This window comes from Cupressus sempervirens, chromosome 2 (assembly GCF_028749045.1).
Source record: "Cupressus sempervirens isolate cs-2001-9-10 chromosome 2, ASM2874904v1, whole genome shotgun sequence".
NCBI classification, from domain to species: Eukaryota; Viridiplantae; Streptophyta; class Pinopsida; order Cupressales; family Cupressaceae; genus Cupressus; species Cupressus sempervirens.
The window spans coordinates 19565386-19578640 of NC_143119.1; the positions used below are offsets into that span (position 1 = coordinate 19565386).

The following is a 13255-nucleotide window of genomic DNA, read 5'->3' on the forward strand; positions in this document are numbered from 1 at the left end:
TCTAACCAAAGATCCAATTATGGGAAAAGTAATGGTAGAAGTGGCCACATACAAACAAAAGAATGAATTTGAAGAAATTGATGTTGAAGGCTTTAATATCACTACTATAGTGTTAGGAGCCATTAAGAGAGACATGGGTAAATGATTTTTCAAATTCTCTACAGTTCACATGCTGACCCAATCAAAGAAAGATAGAAAAGAAAAGAAAGATCTCAAGGCAATGATAATTACCATGGCCACCTATATAGATTCATTAATGAATTTAGGTGCTCTCCCATTAGTTTAGACCTCGCAATCTTTTGGTCCCAACTCCTTAGATAGCTAACAATTAGTCAAATAGATGTAAAGAGGGAAATTACTCTCAGACACAATATAGGACTGGGTGGCCTCCATAATAAAGGAAGGTAGTAAATTTATCCTAGATTTCACTACCACATGTGCAGAGGGAGAGACACTATTGGGCGAGATTCAAACCCTCATGCCAATATGGGAAGTTGATAAAAATCAATGCCAAGCCATCGTGTTTCAGGTTAATGAGGTTGAAAAATATGAAGTATTGAAATTTCTTAGTGATAATCCCATGAAAAATGTGGACTCATGCATGCTATTCATCTTGAAGTGTACTATGGGTTGGAAGGAGTCCATTTATAGAGATGCCATTGAGGAAATGTGATCAGTGGAAACTAAGATCGTTGGGATGCACAAAGAGCTCCTAAAGGATATGCATGTTATTAATCCCACAACGATTCTACAATTTGAAGATGACAATATGGATTTTGAAGTCTTAACAAGAAATTTCAATGACACTGTGACAAAAATAAAAGACAATGATACACCTACTCCTCGCTACTTCACTACACTAGGAAATATTGAATCAATGTTATATCTGAATAAGAACCTCATGCCATGGTAAAGTTGAAGGATTAAAGAAATCAAATGGTAGAAGGATTCTTTTAGGTCCAAATTGTTGAGCCTAAAAAACCCATACTCTCATGCAATGTAGGAATTGATGAATGCATTTAGGAGGTGGAAGCTAGAAAAGCAAACTATGACTAATAAAGAGAAAACCAGTGATGAAGTTTAGTTGAATCAGATACTTTTTGTTTATTTTTTTTGTGCAACTATTTCAAAAACTATCTTTGCTACTCGTAAGTATTTTTAACTGAAAGGCTAGGCTTTAATGGAGGTCTTTTTGGATATGTAAAAATTATAAATTTTGGAGCATTTAACTAGTTAGGGGTTACATTATTAGAAGGAAAAAATAAACTTTGATAAAGTTAGTACTATTTCAAGTTAATTAGATAGAAATAGTGATAGATAGATGGAATATATATATATGAATTCTTTTCAAAAGACTTTGTGTGAAAGGAAGTTTTTGAATGTGTGTGTGTGTGTGTGTGTGTGTGTGTGACATTTTACTATGCTTTAAAACTTCGCATTTGAAGCAATTTGATTGTGGTTTCTTTGTGACCTATGATAATAAATCACATGTAATATCTACTACTATTTATTTGTGCTCCATTCTCATTTATTTTCTTGCATGATTAACCCAATCTGTGGTGGTGTTCAGATTCTAGTTAGATTATTGCTGGTGAAAGGATTATGAGCTTTTCATTTATTTTCTCTAAATGAGTATGTAAACTATTGCCTTAGTACCTAAGAGTACATAAGTGATCCTTATACACTTTCTGGTAAAAGTGCATATTTAGTTATTGTTGGTTTCTTTTGAGCTTTTTGATAAATATTTGCAAAGGGAGTTGTACCTATAAATGTAGAGGGAAACAAATAAATATTATGTTTTTCCAATTGTTGTGAATATTATTGGGTTTTCCAAGTTTTGGGAATAGAGTATATTATTGGTTTATTAGAAAAGACAATCTATTCACTAAAAAAAGGTTATCTAATGCTAAGCTCGCTATCAACCTTGATTAATGTGATTTCATAAAGGAAGATTTGGTCTATTTGGATTTTGTCATTTCACAGGGACAACTCAAGATGAATCCTAGCAAGGTGGAGACCATACTTAGTTGGCCAACACCCAAGACTACCTCAAAGGTAAGGAGCTTACATGGCTTAGCACAATTTTATAGAAATTTTATTAAGCAAGTTAGTCATTTATGTGAACCCTTGTTGGAGACCATTGATAGTGGGATTAGGGCCAAATTCAAGTGGACTAAACAAACCACTAGGAACTTTGAATTTTTGAAACAACAGATTGCCACTCAACCCATTTTTGTCTTACCTAACTTTGAGAAGTTGTTTACTGTTGAATGTGATGCCAGTAACCTTGCTATTGGAGCAGTCTCTAGCCAAGAGGGTAAACTAGTTGCATTTTATAGTGAAAATTTAAATGAAGCAAAGAGGAAGTATTCTTCAGATGACCTTGAGTGTACACCTTGGTCCAAGCCTTGAGGAAATGCAGACACTACCTATTGCCTAAAGAATTTTTGGTTTATTCAAACAATCAAGCCTTAAGCTTTCTAAATTCCCAAGATAAACTAAGTCAGAAACACATGAAGTGGTTGGAGTATATTTAGGCCTATACATTCACTGTCAATAATAAAAAAGTCATTGCCAACAAATTTGTAGACACACTTGGCCATAGGTTACTGAGTGTACAAGAATTGCAATTTAGGAGTGTGGGAATTGAGAACTTCAAGGAGCTATACCTTGATGATCTATACTTTTCCAAGCCCTATCAAGTTTGTACTAATTATACTAACCATTTCCAACATGAGTTTTTTTATTTTACCTTGCTGAAAGACCTCTTGTTCAAAGGAAATTAGCTATGTGTCCCAAGAGGATCCATCAAAGAAAATTTGATTAAAGAGAAGCATAGTGGGGCTTTAAGTGGACACTTTGGAGTGCATAAGATAGTGGATTTGGTCCAAAGGTTTTATTATTAGCCTACTTTGAGAAAAGATGTGAAGAATTATGTTGAATGTTGTTTGGTTTGTCAAAAATCCAAGGGAGTTGCCACCAATGCAAGATTATATCAACCATTGCCTATTCCCCAAAAGCTTTGAGAATATCTAAGCGTGGACTTTGTGGTGAGACTACCTAAAACCAAGCAGGGCTTTCATAGTGTTTATGTCATTGTGGACATGTTCAGAAAAATGGATCACTTTGTGCCATGTAAAACCACTCATGATGCATGTGCCATTGCAAATCTATTTTTGGGCAAGTAGTAAGGATCCATGGACTTACTCTTACCATTGTGCCTAATAGAGATACTAAGTATATGGGTCACTTTTCAAATAATCTGTGGCACAAGTTAGGTACAAACCTATCATTTGGATCTACCTACCATTCTCAAATGGATGGGCAGACATAACTGATTAACAAGGGCTTGGGAAACCTCTTGAGATGCCTAACCAAGGAGTATGGATAGAGCTTGGATCACATTATTACACAAGAAAAGTATGCATACAATGATAGTTTCAATAGGACTACTGGTAAAATTCCTTTCCAAGTGGTGTATGGAGTGCATCCTACAAGCATTCTTGAAGTAAAGGGCATGAAAGAAGCTGAATAGGTCGATGGAATGGCTGAAGACTTTTCTATTTCCATGAAAGACATTCATGATATGGTCAAGCAAACTTTGGAGAAGAATATAATCAAGATGAAGAAATAGGTTAATGCAAGGAAGAGGGATGTTCAATTTGCAATTGGGGACTATGTAATGGTCCATCTTAATAAACATAGGTTTTCCAAAGGAGAAACTCACAAGTTGAAGATGAGGAAGGTGGGACCATGTAAGATTTTAGCCAAGTATGGAGCCAATAAATATCAATTTTATCTACTAGAAAATATTGGCTTATCCACTACATTTAATGTTGCATATTGGGTAGCCTACAAGGGTGCTATTCCACCTTCCATTCTAGCAGGGGATACATACTTTCAAGACATTGTAGCCACCTTGCCAAAGCCATGTACAAGCATGCCCAAAGTTGAGAAGATATTGTGCTCAAAGGTGGATAACTAGGAACAAAAGCTACATGAAACATCTTATGAAATGGATGGGAAAGCTAGATAGTGAAGCCACTTGGGTTTCAGAAGGAGACTTCAAGAAGCAGGGCATTGATCCTTATCTAATTCCCTCCTAAAGTTGTAGGACTTTCAGCTCATTGGGAGAGAATGGTGTAGGAGGACCTAGGTTAGGTGGTTAGAAGTAATAAGAGTCTTAAAAAGACTTAGTAGTAATAAGGAGGTCCTATTTTTGGAATTCTCATGCATATGAAGCACCAATGTAGGGCATTATAGGCAACTCGGTATCTAATGTTGCATTGGGAAAATGTTGTCAATTACGAGCAAAAGTGCAAAAGTTATCTTAGAGGGCTAGATATGCATAGAAGGGTATTTAGGAATGTAAATTTCATAAAAATGGTCTAAATAAATTATATGTATGGTTTTGAGTCATAATATATAGTCCTAACAATTCTAAGGTATAAAAGTTCAAAAATTATCAATTTTGCAAAAATTGCACATGGACAATTTTGCAATTTTTCTTGTCAAAAGTTGCAAATGTGGTTAGAAGAAACAAGTAGGTTAAAAATGAGTAGGATTTGGTTTATTTAGTTATATAATGAGTTGATATATCCCTCCAAGTCACCATTCTATGGGTTGGAAGTTTGAGGAGTATGAATGGATACAATAGATAGAGAAATGAATGATAGCTTCAATGAAAGAGCAAGATTTTGATTGACATGTGATAGAAATGATCTTTTGGAAAAAAAAAATAGTTTATAAATATTTATTACTTTAATTTTAATTTTTTTTTGTAGTTTCTAACAATTAGGTTGTGGTTTCAATAAATGATTTGTAAACTACTTATTTGTTGGCCAGTACAGGGACAAACTTTACAAAATGGCGTCTACCAAGATTCCTCATGGTTGAAATTCTCTAAAACCTTGAGAAATTATAGTAGACACATTATAATTTGTATATTAGAAAGGATTTAGCAAGCATTGAAGAGCCAAGCCATTTCCTTGGAATCCCTAGGCGAGATTCTATTGATCTCGGCTAGAAATTGAAACAAGGAGGGCAAATTTCTTGGAAGGGTGGGTATATTTTAATGGAATGGGTGTAAAGGTTGGATAAAGCATAGAGTAAAGCTTTTAATTTTTCAAGGAAAAGTGGTAGAATTCTCTATTGAGGGAGAAAGATTATATTTAGTTCTAACTAGTCTAGATTGTTGATAAATCCTAGCAAACCCTCAAAATTTGGGTTAGGGCATCTAATATATCTTGGGAACCTAAGACTTTATGAATATTGAAGGTCTTTGAAAAGGGTATCTTGAACTAGAGTTATTTTGGGACATTGTTAAGGAAAGATTTGCAAAAATTCAAGATTAGTCCATTAGGATGCCTAATTGGGGGTTACTAGACCTAGAACTAGTTTTCTCTTGTTTGAAGGGATCATATAGCAAGTTAATGAATAGGTTGTGAAATATGGATGGAAAGAATTCCAATACACCCTAGAAAGAGCCTCCAACCCTTGTAAGATTAGTTAGGACATTGGCCTAGAAAGACATTTCAAGCTAATTTGCAAGCCTAAATAGGTAGGTTGGTTTAAGGGAAAGTTATCTCTAAGTGATTAGGGTTAACCTAGTGTAGTAGAGGATATCAAGGGGTGAACATCATCTATCTACACTACCCTAGACTATTCATGTCATTTTGTTGGATGAGAGCTTAGCTTGGTCAAACCCTAGATTAACGAGTCAAACATAAAATTGATATGTAAAATATTGATAAAGGGAATTATATCATGTAATTGAATTGAATATATCAAAGAGAAATACAACTACGCTTGTAGATGAAATTTATTTTGATACATGATCAAGTATGAAAATGTAATAACCTCAACTCAAAGAAATAAAAAGGAAACTATATAACCTAAAATTTCATGAATGAGAATGTTTGTGATGTTCCTTGATGAAGAATGAAATAACATGAATGATTTGAATGATATATCTCCTCCTTAGAGGCTAAATTTCACTACCACCTTGAAGGAATAAACTTAATATAAGAAGGAAATACTAGATCTTGACGAGTGTTTGAAGAATGTTTAATGTAGATGCTTAAAATTGCTTTTTTGAATCCTCATGTATGCATGTAATATTTATCTTGGTTGTTGATATATTTATTGATCATGAATGAATGAAAATGAAATGTATAAGCCTCCTTATACTAGTTTTTTGGGTCCCAAAGAAGGGGTCGTCTAAGTTGTTAGAGGAAGTGCATAAAGATTTAGGATTTTATGATAAATCTTAGAGGAAGTGCATAAAGATTTAGGATATTATGAGACCTCCATAATATATGACCAAAAGGGTGATAAAATAACACCTAAAGGACCACATTGAAGATGAGAGATACTAGGAAGAAGAGATAGATCAAAACTATATTTATTAGAGGTAAAAGGTCAAATTGAAGTGCTTTCATTTTTAGATGGTACACAAACAATGTCTGGTCAAATGGAAAGGAATAGTTGTTGAAGGTTCATCATGCTTGTCAAGGAAGAAGGTTAACCATCTTGGTTTCCCTCTATACACCTAAGATGTGACATTACCACTTCTCAAATGAATCTGAGTGTCTAATTGAGTAGCATCCTAGGTGTAAGGACAATCTTACATCACCCAAAAATATTTTTTTTTTGTCAATAAGGGTTAGTTCAATGCAAAGTTACTATTTTTGGAAAGATTTTTATTTATTTTAAGTTTTCCTTTCGAGCTCAAAATGTTCTAATTTCTTCCTTGAAGGGCCACTTTGGTTATATCATCTCAACAATAAAGTTTCAATGCAAAATACAATCTAGTGTTGAAGGTATTGAGATTTTTGATTTTTGGAGAATAGTAGAAAAAGTTTAAACTTAGTGTTGTGGATTTTAGTAGCTTTAAAAAGGGAATAAATATTGGCATGTGTCGAGTTTTGCAACTTAAAAACTATAGAGTACTTTGTGTCATTTTTGAAATGAGGTTATAATAGCCAATCAGGTAATTGATGATGATTTATGGTCTCTAGAAGTTGCACTACTTGAAGTTTTTTTTTTTTGTTTTAAATAATTTTTTCCAAAATCTCATTTGAGTCCCGAAAGTTATTTGGGGTCTATTTCAATATAAAAATATAAAAATAATAATATCTAAGAGATAGTTAGCCTCAAAGATTAGGCTTAAAATGTCCAAAACCTTCTTGGGTAGTTTGAAATTTCTTGTGGAATATTGTAATAAAAATATTCATGTGGTTGTGCATTTTATAATATTCTTAATTTTATAATTCCATTTCATTGGAGATAATAGAAAATAAATATTATATTCTTGTGATTTGTTGTTATTTCTATATTTTTTTATGTTTGTGTTCACAAGAGGAGTACCCTTGATCAAGAGATATTGAGAGTACCAGGTTTGTCAATAGGTAAGGGGAGTACACCTTTCATCAATGATTCAATGCAAAGTCTATAAATTTATTGTTTGACCCTTAGTCCTTAAATCATTCCACAAGTAGCTTGGATGGATAAAACTCTCCAATAGTCTAAGAGAAGTGTGCATTATGGAGATAATTGTTTGGTGTTCAATACTAGATAACATTATCATCAAATCTTGTAAGTTGTAAGAATGTGTGCTTATTTTTTGTAGAAGATAAGTTTGAGAGAACAAATTACTACTAAGATTACGTATCATAGTTTGGTTTAGCTTAACGAACACAATCTAAGCATAGATTGCTTGGAAGATTGGGTATATGGAACCCACCCAAACCATATCTCATCATCCCATTTTTTTTTCTTAGTAAAAAATGAGATTTTCATAATAAAATAATATGACTCCATGATTTATTTGTATGACAAATGTAGACTTTTGAATTATATTATACAATGTTTATCCAATACATAATATAAATTGTTTATGTTAAATTATATACAATTTATATTAAATTATTTAATATTTAATAATATGTGATAAAACAAAATTATTTTTTCTACTTTGTTTATTCAAATTTTATATTTAAGATATGTACAAAAATTTAAATTTATAAATACTTCTAAAATTATGGCACATTAATGTTAAATTAATTATTTCAAAAGCCATCCATATTTTTTAGTATTTTATTTATGCAAATAGAATTTACAATCAATATTAATTTTTGTGAGGCAAGAGCCTACAACACAATGGTAACTTGTGAGCCTCTCACACTTTGGCCATTTAACGATAAAAAAATTAAAATTAAAAATTGTGAGTGTTTGGTTCAATTAATTTGCAAAAAACATAGGTTTCATAATTAGACAAATTATTTAATTTTTTATATCTATTTTCTAAATATAAATATATAACAATTTTGAGATATAAATATTGATGTTTAAAAATTATATTATTAATAAGTAATATATGAGTTGCAACAATTTTTCAATATTTTTAATTATATGATTGTTTATACAAATATATTTAAAAATATACTTTATTAGATTATAAAATCTTGTATAAATATCATCACATATATAGATTTGATATTAGAAATACAAGTACATTGAAACTATTAATATAATTTGTCTAAACACGTTATTTTAAAATTCAAAGATATAATGAAAAAGTATACCTACTTTTTTATCTTTAAACATTTATAACATAAAATAACAATTAATCAAACTATATTATTTCAATAAATTTTGAAAGCAAAGGGAATCATTTTGTAATTTTATGAGTGTACTGATAATGGTACAGGCCATCTTCATAAAACTCTACGAGATGTGGAAATTACAGATTTCATCTTTGGAAGATCTGAGGATGAGGCGCTTGAAGTTATGTCAATATTTTCATCTGCTTTACAAGGGTGCACGCTGACTACCTTGACTCTTGCACTTGGGGATTTGGGAGAGAAGGGCGTCAAAGCTTTTGCACCACTCTTGGAGTCTCGGGAATCACTGGAGAAATTGGAACTCATTAGTAACAACATTTCATATGAAGCCGCTGAAGTCATTTTTGAGCTTCTTCCGTCTATTGAAACGATTGAAAATTTGTATTTCATTTACAACCAAAAAGTAAATGACTCAGCAGAGACCCTTTCCGAGCTTGTTAAAAAATGCATTTCTCTGATATCAATTCTGCAGAAAACAACAAATGCATTGATCTGGAGGATATCAATTTCTCACTGATAGACACTGGGATGTGGGATGGTACGCATTTAGAAGGACCTTTGGGGGAAGGCAGCAGTTTAAGAATGCTCAATTTAGAATCTGACAGCTGCGAACTTTCTCTGAGACACGTCATCTCCGGATATCTAGGTCTCACAAATGTTAACTTAGCAAATATGAAATTGGAGGATGAAAGGGTGATTGCTATTGCCCGCGGCCTCAAGAATGCAGCTCCATATTTAAGAGTTCTTATTGTTGGAGGAAATTGTATCACTCCAAAAGCAGCTCCAGCTTTAGCAGAATGCCTTGCTGCAAAGAACCTGCTGACCATGTTTTCTGCAGAAGACAATAAACTGGAGGATGATGGAGCAGTTGTAATATGCAAAGCCATTTCAGAAGGTCATGAGCAGCTAGAAAAACTTTATTTGAGTGGAAATGGTATGACTGGAATTGGGGCTAAGGCCGCTGCAGAAGCTGTTGCAAGCAAGCCCAATTTCAGGTGTCTTGATATTTCTCAGAATTTCAGTACTGAAGAAGAAATTGTGACCATCAAAGATGTGCTGAGAAACGGTAACAGGGATGGCTATGTACTTTCACGCAATATGTTGGGGTCACGCAATATGAATGAAGAGAAGAGGGTCTCAGTAACAGTGACACCGAGTCAGAGGTGAAATTTCAGAAACCATGAGTGGAGTATTGTATCTTTAGTATATATTATATACATTAGGACCATTTTTTGATACTCTTAATTCCCATTAAGGTGTTCGATAGTTGTAGGAACAATAGGTAATATCCACTTGAGTTCCGAAAGTTTCAAGCTCAACCTTAATCAGAAATCTTCCCAGTTTCACTTATTTAGTTTGTTTCACTTGTGTTAGTTAAGACATGTTTCATTTTGACATCTTCTGTAACGATTATTGGTTTGTGAGTAAACAATGAAGAAGATCAAGTTTGGCTTCTTTTGTCTTTTAATCTGTTAATAGATCTATCCGATTGTAATATATACGCTTGATGGCTTATAAATTTTCTTTATGGGTGACGTAACAAGTACTTGTTATCTGTGTGTTTTATGAAATTAAAAGTAATTATGAAGTTTAGTGGTTATAGCTTTTAGAACTTCTCTATCTGTCTTCCAAGGACAGGTTCTATGTTCACGAGATGCTTCAAACTAAATGTTAGCGATTTTAATTTCTAGCAAAATAATAGATGTTTCTTTCCTTAAGCTCTGCATGTTTGGGTGCTTGAAAAATTGAATATATTAGTTTCTTTCTATCGTATTTTTTCTATGAGTCATCAAGAATAGCTGTTGATTTAGATATTTTATTTGTCATGCCTATTTACAAGCCCTTGAAAGGTGAACTTAGTAAATTTATCCTTGAATTGCTATGGTTTGGGTGATTAAGATGATTGAGATTGTGTACATTAAATTCAGTTCATTGGCATTAGTGGGAGTGCATTTTCTCAGTCAGTGGGGATCATTTGGAAATATTTTATAAATTGCCCTACTTACTATGAAACCAATAGCTACATATCCATGGTTTAGGTAGATCATGCCGAGTTACATTGTTAGCAGTAACTGTCCTTTGGTTCACAAGGACATGCACAAACCTGCTGCGCGCTGGCTACTATCCTTCACAAACATCATAAATATAAACAATCATTTCAAAAGAACCACAAGCCGCCATCAAATTCACAACTTTATATTTTGAAAATCTAGATAACAGCCTTATGTACTAATCTTCTTGTCTACAATCAAGCTTCATTGGTTGCGATCAATTAAAGTCTCCTGCCACACTAACTGTAGTTTGATGACCTTAGATAGTGGCGGGTGTGGACTCCACATGATACTAAAATTCTCCTTCACAATCGCTTCATCAACCTTAATAAATTTCCCCAATCTATTGCCAATTGATTGGAAAGTCTCCTCATTTCAATATTCGTGCGGTATGTTATACAGCCAAATCCAAATGGGTACTTCTTCAATAGAAGCCCGTTTTGGGTTGAAATTTGGCATCCAATTCTTATTGTAGAATCTAATCTTGTTAATTAGGAAAGGACCGTTGTGCATGACTCGATCTATTTTATGAGGCGATTCCATAGTGATCATATAAAAACCATTTGTTAGGGTTTTAATGGGCATCAAGATTGTGCCTACCAGATACATAGAGAACAAACTATTAATTATTCTATATAAAAATTAGCAATTATAACTTAAGGTTCAAACTTCAAAGTCCCTTTTCCATTGGGAAAGCCTCATTTTATCTGGACAATGAACTGCATCAATAATTTGAAAATGCAAAAAAATTACTTTGAAATCAAAATGGTTGTTCCTAAAAGATACTTGAATTACTATCTATTAAAATAGTAATTCACTTGCAATAATATCAAACATCTAGTAAAAGGTCTTATGGAGGAGGACATCTTCCACTTGCATTGATTATCCACCTATAGTGAGGTCATAACAAAAAAATAAATTAAAATTTTTCATGACATGTTCAAGGTTGTAGAAATTATGTCATTAGGCCCAACAATACTTCAAAGTTATTTTCAACTATAAAAAAATGACTAGTAATAAAAAATAATCAGCCTCACAACTTTTGCAAATCTCCCACACTTGCAAAGTTCGTTAGTAGTTCCCCACATCTCTTATCAAATTTATGCTTTCTCAAAAGACAAAGATGCTATAATTTACACTTTATTCACATACATAGGAAGTATGATTCCTTTCTTCCTACCATAACAAGTTGAATTATACCATTGCTTTTGGATTTAAAAACAATATAGAAATAATGCCCACGATTGAATAGATCTTGGAATAGGCTTATCCCTCACAAGATATGAGCCTAATTGAAATAGAAATTTATAACAAAGACAAGTTAGTGCATGCAAAATATGAAAGCACAAAGCAAGACATGTGGACTATTGAACTTGATGTCTTAAAGAAATGTTTTTCAAGGCATGCAAAATATCATATTCATAAAAAGATGGCAACTATCAAATTATTCTAGTTACATGTAGTGTTCAACAAATGTCTTATGTTCAGAAATAATTTTTTTCATTTTTTGCAACAAAATACCAAAATACTACCAGGAAAATCAACAATGACCAATAAAAAATAAAAATATGTCTTCAACAAATTAATGAAAATACATCTTACATATTTTTCTAGGTGTGTTGTAGATGTGTATAGCAAATGTAAATGTAAATAGAAATAATTACATTATTTTTATTTAGACACTTAAAATAATGTAAAACCAAAAACATGTATAAATATTGAAAAAATGCTTAAAGAAATGGAAACAAAAAATTAATTTATGTATATATAAAATTAAAATATTTTTATGAATCATTAAACCTACCTATTAATTAGAAAATTGTTGATACGTGTGGTTGGGATCCTCTTTATCTTTAATAATTTCCAACAGCTTTTCATGCTCCTCAATATCTAACCTCCACTTTTGTTTTCTATGTCCTTTTTTTTGTATAATGTCAAACTGACTCTTTGTGGCTAAAACCAAGTGGTTGTAATGCAAAACATTTTGGCCAGACATGTATTTAATAAATTGAACACCATTGTGGTCAATTTCTATTTGTTGATAATAGGTGCCTACAAAATAAGATTTACTTCATTGAGTATTCTTAATCATATGGAAAAGAAATTAATTTTTACAATTAATCTCTTAGTCTCTAATTACTTGTATAGATCTCATAAGGGAATATTAATACCTTTCATAACAACTGAACTAGTTGGATATGACTAGTTATCATCATCTATAGTTGATTCAATCTGTTGGAATTCATTAGAATAATTGAGAGAGGGGGAGTGGTGAATCCATTATCCAAGGTCCAGATGTATACATAAAACTTTTCACAGCTTAGTGAACCCATAAAACATTTATACTCATGCATGCATCCATAAGATTATGCAATCACTTAAAACTTGTAGGTTATTGTCAAATCAACTTATAGAAATGTAAACATGAAACATAAAAAAATCATCAACACACTTGACATAATGATTTATGTGCAAACCCAATTTGGAAAAACCACTAGTAATATGTTACTCTTTTCACTCTTCTAAAGTGATGCTTGTGAGAGGCCAACCCTATTAAAGGTTACAATATACACTATCAAA

At 32.4% G+C, this 13255-nt stretch overlaps 1 protein-coding gene across 1 annotated transcript; it reads left to right on the plus strand.

Moving 5' to 3' along the window:
* Positions 1-9152: 9152 nt before the first annotated feature.
* On the plus strand, positions 9153-9791 carry LOC149570876 (RAN GTPase-activating protein 2-like). Its single transcript, XM_089815652.1, has one exon. It carries the CDS (start codon positions 9153-9155, stop codon positions 9789-9791), a length of 639 nt encoding a protein of 212 aa, XP_089671778.1.
* The last annotated feature ends 3464 nt before the right edge of the window (positions 9792-13255 follow it).

What these genes read in the sequence shown, in the direction of transcription:
- LOC149570876 (XM_089815652.1), top strand. Translation starts at nt 9,153, where the DNA reads ATGTGGGATGGTACGCATTTAGAAGGACCTTTGGGGGAAGGCAGCAGT.